Here is a 7,947-nt window from a genome sequence, read left to right as displayed (position 1 = left end):
TGTGTGTGGATGTGTGTGTGTGTGGATGTGTGTACGTAGTATGTGTGTTAAAGTGTGTGTGTATGCATGTATGTGTGTGATTGTGCGTGTGTGTGTGTGTGAGTCTGTGGATGTGTGTGTATATGTGTGTGTGTTTGTTTGCATGTGTGTATCCCTATTTGAAAGTGTATTTAAGAGAAACTACCTCTTAGTAGCTTGAATGTGTCACGACATGGTATAATCAGGCGTTTATAAATGTTTGAGCATGTTATGGAATTAATAGTATAACTTAAAAGTCTGTTCATGCGCCTTACTTTTAATTTATAAAAAGCGTATCTTTGTTGAATAGTAGTCGAGATATTTTCCATTGATGGAGGTAGTGATCGCCTGGTGTCAGTGGTAAAATTAGCGAGAATATGACCGTCAAAGTTTGGTGATTTTAAAAGATTGGGTACCCTTGGAAATGCATAATTATTTACATTGTCTGTGCTTTTGAGCAATGTTTTCAGTAAAACCTCACACAGATATATGTGTTTTTTAATAGACCTGAAACGTGTACGCAAATAAAACCCAAAACAAACAACAACCCCACAACAAATAATGATAGAATAAGATAAAATATCGATAAAAATTGGCCAACAGCGAAAAAAAAAGCCGGTTTCTTCGATTTCATTATTTTGACAAGCGCCTGTATTCAGCATGATGTCACAAATTATATTATTACTTACTAGATTGTGAGACACCAGATTAAGTTTGAGAGAATATACGTAATTTCAGATATTTGAATGTTTAAAATACATTAAAATAGCCAGAATAGTTAGATGTGCTTCTCAGACATCGTTTACTTTGGCTGACTAGATCACTTTTTTTCTCAAACAAGACATTTAAGGGGAATTCCTTTTGGACCAGATGTTTCCATTGATTTCTTACAAAGTTTTCCCCAGAATCTGCCCCCTTTATTTCAGACAAGACTTTTGCAACTGATCTTGTCTGACCTTTACTGCCCCAGGCAATACATTAAATGTCACGACGGAGTGGAATCAGGCGCTCGTCAATTTTTGGACTTGTGGAGTTTTTGTTTCAATTGTCTTGCTTTCGGTGAAAAAAATACTCATCTATCATGAATAACTAGAAGTCGAGATATTTTTTTATTGAAGGAGATGGGGTTGCCTGGTTCTAGAGGTAAAATTTGCAAGAAAATGGCCTCCGAAGTTTGGCAACTTCCACAGCTTGAGAGACCTTAGAAACTTTTTACACTTGGGTCCCTTAAATCAACACTTTACAGTAAAAACGAGCACACAAATGTCTCTTTAAATTAACCATAAAGGTGTTGGGTCAAAAAACCAAAATTTCATAAAAATTGCCAAACGGCCCCTAAAAAAATATCAGTTTCTTCGATTTCATTATTTTGACGAGCAACTGATTTCACCACGATGCCTCGCGTTTGTCCTTGAATAATTTAGATCTTTCCCCCCTCACAAGACGTTTTGGGCGAATTCCTTTTTGACCAGTAAAAGATGGGTATCTTTCGGGTCAGTTGTGTTCATTGATTTCTTGCAAACATTTGCCCGTTAATGCATGCCCACCCCCCACCTCCCTCCTACAGAGGAGACGTTTGCCCCTGGATGTGTTTGTCAGGCTGTCTGGATTCAACACCTCCGCCTCTTTACGCCGCCACGGGATTGTCGTGCATCAGCAAGGGGACATCAGCGGGGGCTGTGAGTCCAGTGGCCCGCACTATAACCCTTCTAACAGCACCCATGGGTATAGGGAGGACCATGCCAGGTGAGCTTGTTTTCTTTTTGTTCTGTTTTTTGTTTTGTTTTTGCTTTCATTTTGTGTTGGTTTGGTTTGGTTTGGTCTGGGATTGCTTTCGTCTGGGGATTTTTTGGGTGGGGGGTTGCTTTGTTTTTTGTTATGTAGGTGATTTAAAGACATAAAAGCTTGGAACATCTAGCTTTTACAGGTAATATTAAGGGTAGAGGAGACAGGGGTAGATCCGGAGCAACCTACCAGGAGAGCGTAAAATGATGAATGACAGTAAAAGGTCAGGATAACGTAGCTTTTTAAAAATAGATTTTTGGGGCATCTGAGCCAAAATATGAATGAAGAACTATGGTCGCCGTTGTCTGTAGTAGTTCTGACACTTGACGGTGAGGTGATGTAAATCCTCCCGATCGACACAATTTAGATAATTTAGGAGTCGGGCTTTCGACCTTGCCCTTCAGGATGAAAGGAATACAACCTCCCAGTCGAAATGTTGAGATATATCCGAAACTAATTCTGCCCACTCCAAAATCAAACTCGAGTCTTCTGCGTGCGACAACGAAGCCCATAACCACCACACCACACAGGCTGGTATAAATAGATATCCCACGTAGAGTTGTCCCGCCTTTATGATCAGAAAATAATACATAATGCAGTCGTGTTAAAAATACTTTTGCGTGTAATTTTCGATTGCTGTGTGTGTGATGTTGGTGGTATAGGCGATGATCGTGTTTTGTTCTGTTAACTATGTATTTAGTTTGACTGGTGTTGGTACATTGGTACTGTCTTTGTGTTAATTGTACCGTTTTCTCTTCCATTCCAAGGAAGAACCTAAATCTTTAACAACTCGATGTTCATGTAAACTCACTTTATTCGTATGTGTACCTTTACTTTAGGCCTATTCACTCTAAGAAAGAATGTAGATTTTTAACAGCTTCATGTTGCTGTAGTCTTCTTTTTATGTTCTTTGTACCTTTACGTAATTTCTTCAAAGCTAGAAGGTAAATCTTTGAGAATTCCTCGTTTGCCAGACATGAGGGAGACTTGGGAAATATTGATGTGGATCAGGGACAGGTGGACACAAACTTCACCGTCAAAGGTGTCTCTTTGTTTGGGAAGTACAGCATCATTGGCAGAACACTGGTGGTGAGTGGACGATTCGGTGTAACATCATCATCATCATCATCATCATCATCATCATCATCATCATCATCATCATCATCATCATCATCATCATCATCATCAGCAGCAGCATCTTCGTCGTCGTGGCCGTCATCTACGTCGTCCTCGTTGCTGTCGTCGTCTTCATCATCATCATATAAAGTAGCAGCAGCAGCAATAGCAACAACAACAGCAACAGCAGCCGCCGTAGACAAAAAAAATATTAAAGTATAACTTATAAGAGTACAAATTATTTTTTAAAGTAAAACGATTCAACATTTATGTCTTGAACTATTTCAAGGGCATAGGCCATGCCACAGCGAACGTCTCTTTCTGCAGATAAACAATATCTCATCGTATCTTATCCTATCTTGTCTTGTCTTATCTTAACCTTTTTATCTTATCTTATCTCATCTTATCTTATTTTATCTTATCTTATCGTATCTTCCCCTATCTTCTCTTATCTTGTCATACAACTGTGTTGTATCACGTTCCCTGTTAACTCGCCAGGTCCACGTCAATGAAGACGACGGAGGAAGCGGCCTTGACCCACAGAGCGCGGTGACTGGCAACGTGGGAGCGTGCATGGCCTGTTGTGTGATTGGCCGACTGGACTAAAGCGCAGTATCTATTCGGAGACGTCTCCGACGGAGATAGACCAATCAAAATGCTTTGTGCCTCTAGACCCAGTAAAAAAAAATCTGGGTGTTTTTAACCAATAATTTGATATTTTTCGGTTAGATATGAAATTTTCTTTAAAATATTTGATTTGCGACAGTTTTAGTAGCTATACGTGTGATCTACAGCAAACAAAACGCAGTCCGACTCCGCCCCCCCCCCCTGCCCACCAAAGCAGTGCATCTGTGTGCGAGAGTACGTCTCCGAACAGTTCCTGGATGCTCCCCCGAGACGTCTCCGAATATCTTCTGCCATTTGGACTGAAGCAAGGGACGACATGGATTTGAGTGCCTTCCCGCGTGAGACAGGTTAAAGTTCAAGTTTGTTAAAATCGTGACTGAAAGATGGGATTAAAGTTCAATGCCAACAAAATGATGTCTGAATGTTAAATGAAGAAGTTAGAGTTCAATTTTCTTCAGTCATGATTTAAAAAAGCAAGGTTTATGTTCAATTTTATTAATGTGGTGGCTGAAAGAGCCCCCTGCTTAATGTTGCTTTTGGCCGTGCTGGCTGTCTGTCTGTCTCACTGGTTCTGTGTGTTCCTTTATTGTTTTTGAATGAGGGGAATGGTTGTAAATGTTGTACCCTCTGGGCTAATAATTCTTTCGGCTGCCTTTCTACCTGTACTCATTGGTTGATCTTACTGCTGTGTGGCAGCCACATCCTTGATATTAGGGGTAGGTAAGATCGAACGACTAGCCGTTTCGGATAAGGGCCAAAAAAATCTCGGAGGTCCCATGTGCAATTTACGCAGGTTAATTTAAAGATCCTTTGGCGGTCCTAACATTGATAAGAGTAGGCTTCGGCCGCCACCCGGGGAAAATTCAAAATTAATTCCTAACAAACTGAAAGTACCCAGTGTGTCACACACGCTTGTGTGACCTTATGCAGTTGTGGGCGCAGTAAAACACTTACCAAAAATAATATGTGTTGTTTACCCCTAACAATACAATCAATATTTTTTACGAGGCAGTCTGCTTCGCTGCTGCTTGTCAGTCTTTGTCGATTTTGATGGGCTACAACATCCGAGTGGAAAGACAGACATACGAGTTAAAATAGGCCTCCCCCTTGGGCATCGCACTCACTCTTGTGCTTTGTTTGTTTGATAATAGTTTTACAGCTATCTCAACTACTGCATAATAAGTCATCACATGAGAGCGAAGTCCTACGCATACTAGTAGAGCGGTTTAGACGTGTGGTCATAGGTTACATCTGCTCATCTCTTTTGACAGAGAGACAAACACAGACAGACAGACAGACAGACAGACAGACAGACAGACAGACAGACAGACAGACAGACAGACAGACAGACAGACAGACAGACAGACAGACAGGCAGGCAGGCAGGCAAACAGACAGGCGGATGAACGAATGGGTGGATGAATGAATGGATGGATGGATAGGAAGATAGATAGATAGATAGATAGATAGATAGATAGATAGATAGATAGATAGATAGATAGATAGATAGATAGATAGATAGATAGATAGATAGACAGATGGATAGATAAATAGATAGATAAATAGGTAGATAGATAGATAGATAGATAGATAGATAGATAGATAGATAGATAGATAGATAGATAGATAGATAGATAGATAGATAGATAAATAGATAGATAGAGAGATAGAGACGAAAATCACAAACGGTCTAAAATTTTCCGACCCATTCAAATGGTGTGGAGAAAATGAAAGAAAAAAAAATCAAATGTATTTATTTTATCCACATGCTAAGAAACCTGCTTACACAGCAGCATTTTATAATAATATTAATGATTCATACACACATTTCTCTCACGAAACGATTCACCATCACATAAGTTAGTTGTGGCGTCGGTGGCCTAGTGGTTAGGCTCTCGGACTCGCAACCGTAAGGTCGTGGGTTCGAATCCCGTCTGGGACCCGACGTTGTGTCCTTGGGAAAGGCACTTTACACGAATTTTCCTCACTTCACCCAGGTGGGAATGGGTACCCGGCTATAGACAGCGAAAGATCTTGTCAGTTTGTTAGTGTTTGAGCACTTAATCAGCTGCTTGCACTGTATGCTTCCCGGGAAGCTGAGAATGTTTCGGAGTGTTCTATGGTCAGCTGGGGTAATAATATAGTGTAAAGCGCATAGAGCCTGCTGTTGAGCGGGGATATGCGCTATACAAATGCTATCTATTATTATTATTATTATTCCAACAGCTTTATGAGATACAAAATGGAAGGAAACGCTTGCACAAAAAAGTGTGGCCAAAGTTTATGCTGAGCATAGACCTATGTCTTTCTAGACTGGTCCCTGTCATGGTGGCAGCTCTCCACTCTTTACAAAAACTTCGATATATGAAACGCGCTCATCATGAGTGAGCCGCGCTAATACGCCCAAATGAAGGGCAACACATCTGCCTTGTTTATTATCCATCGCTAGCCTAGAATTACAAGGTTTTATCTGCTTAGTGACTAGTTTTGAGAAATTTGGCGTCATTTTTATCTTTCTGTTCTATTTTTTGAATTTCACAATATGTCAAGCTTTTTGTCGGAGGCAATTCTTTGAATATCTTGATAACCACTACGAATAGTCTTATGATCTTGATGGAGCAGATAGAACGTATAATTTTTGGTTTCTGACCTCATGAGCAAGGTAATTCAAAAACAGCCAAAAATATCGGATAGAATTTTGCAATATTAAGGCATCGAAATGGTGCGTTTCATGGTGAACCGAAAGTATGCCAGAGTGCCAGGTCTACAATGTTATAATACAAGTCTATGGGGATGAGTTATAGGGCACGGAGAGGAGTCATAATATACGAGAACACAAGATTGTAATTATTACACGAGGGCACAAATAAGGGCACTGATTAAAGCATAGATGAAATTGACGAAACAGGTCATTCTGCCTTGGTGTGCTGACTAACTACCCTGGTCTACGTGGTGGTGGCGTTTATGGAAAATGTCAATGAAACAATTCCCGTAAGAGAGGATGGTACATATCAAGAGCCCCAAAAAGTCCACTCGTTCACAAGAAAACAAAAGCAAAAGCAGCCCCCTCCCCTCACGCAACAACAAACAAACAAACAAACAAACAAACAAACAAACAAACAAACAAACAAATTTTTAAAAAGGAAAATCTCCAGCAGTAAGGTGAATCAGTGCCCAGAATCAGGCCAAAACGATTGTTGTTTCCATATATAAGTGTCACACAGAAACTGGGCTTAACGGCGATTGACTAAAAGTAAACGTATTTTTTATCTGTAATTTGCTTAGGTCTTTTTTTTTCTTTTGTTATCTATTCCTTTTGGTTTCTTTTTGTATAAGTTGTTTCGAGTTATCATTTGTCTTGATTGACAGGGTGGAGGGGTTTGTTTTGTGTTCATGTGTGCGTGTGTATTTTGTTTGTTTGTTTGTTTGTTTTAGTGTTTTTGAGGGGGGGGGGGGGTTCCTTTTGAAGGGGTGGTTGGAAAAAAAGGGGAGGGGGGGGTTGTTACCCATACGCCTAAAGCCCACACCAAAAACCAACAACCTAAAATAAAAACGAAAAAAAAAACAGATCACCGTAGCTAGTCAAGTGCATAGACTCGTGGAAAGTCAGTACAAATTGTGTTTGCACCATCGAGCATCAAGGACGGCTGAGCAGAAGCCTAATGACAACACCCTGAATCCGCCTCGGGAATCCGTTCCCATCGAAACACGCCATTCCCTCGGGAAAGCAGCTGTGTTTCCAGGATTTCACAAATTTCCATTTTGAGAGGGAGGCGATTTCGCTGGAATCGTTTCCTTCCAACTACGACTATTGATTTTTGTGACTATTCATGGTCTCGAGACATAATTTCCGTTTTCAGTGGACTGTCACCGAATCAGCACCACTTGTCACATTCGTGTAAACTGAACAACATTTTTTCAGGGATGTACACGAGTGCTTGCCTTTATAGGCGATATCGGTGACTGTGTGCTTTTTGGCAATTATTTTGGTAGGGAGTGTCTGTCATCAGGGTAATGACAGATACAATTGGCGACCAAATGTGATATAGACAGACAGACAGATAGATTTATAGATATGCGTGTGTGTACGCGTGTGTGTGTGCGTGCGTGCGTGCGTGTGTGTGTGTGTGTGTGTGTGTGTGTGTGTGTGTGTGTTTGTTTGTTCATGTGATTGTGCGCGTGTATGTGTGCTCGTGAGTGGTTGCTATTTGCAGGAGTAAGAATAAAAGCTAACAAGCGAAGAGTTAACAATCTTTTGAGGAGAAGGGAACTGAGAGGAAAATATTGAACGAAGCAGCTGTGCCCTTCGAATGGGAAAGGGTGGGTAAGGAAGAATTGGGGAGAAATGAATGGTGCGTGTCACTCATGTGCCCCTATTGATGATTAACGAGATAGCTTTTTA

General features: G+C 40.7%; 1 protein-coding gene across 1 annotated transcript in view; it reads left to right on the top strand.

Moving 5' to 3' along the window:
- Window positions 1–3,601, top strand: part of LOC101855786 (superoxide dismutase [Cu-Zn]) — a 7,381-nt gene extending 3,780 nt beyond the window's left edge. Inside the window, exons 4-6 of the mRNA XM_005097135.3 lie at window positions 1,586–1,764; window positions 2,778–2,892; window positions 3,418–3,601. Of these exons, the coding sequence (XP_005097192.1) occupies window positions 1,586–1,764; window positions 2,778–2,892; window positions 3,418–3,525 (402 nt within the window). The 3' untranslated portion in view covers window positions 3,526–3,601. The remainder of the gene's footprint in view (window positions 1–1,585; window positions 1,765–2,777; window positions 2,893–3,417) is intronic.
- The last annotated feature ends 4,346 nt before the right edge of the window (window positions 3,602–7,947 follow it).

This window comes from Aplysia californica, unplaced genomic scaffold (genome assembly GCF_000002075.1).
Source record: "Aplysia californica isolate F4 #8 unplaced genomic scaffold, AplCal3.0 scaffold00147, whole genome shotgun sequence".
Taxonomy (NCBI): domain Eukaryota; kingdom Metazoa; phylum Mollusca; class Gastropoda; order Aplysiida; family Aplysiidae; genus Aplysia; species Aplysia californica.
Note: the sequence above shows the minus strand (reverse complement) of the source record. Positions and strands in the feature narration are given on the sequence as shown.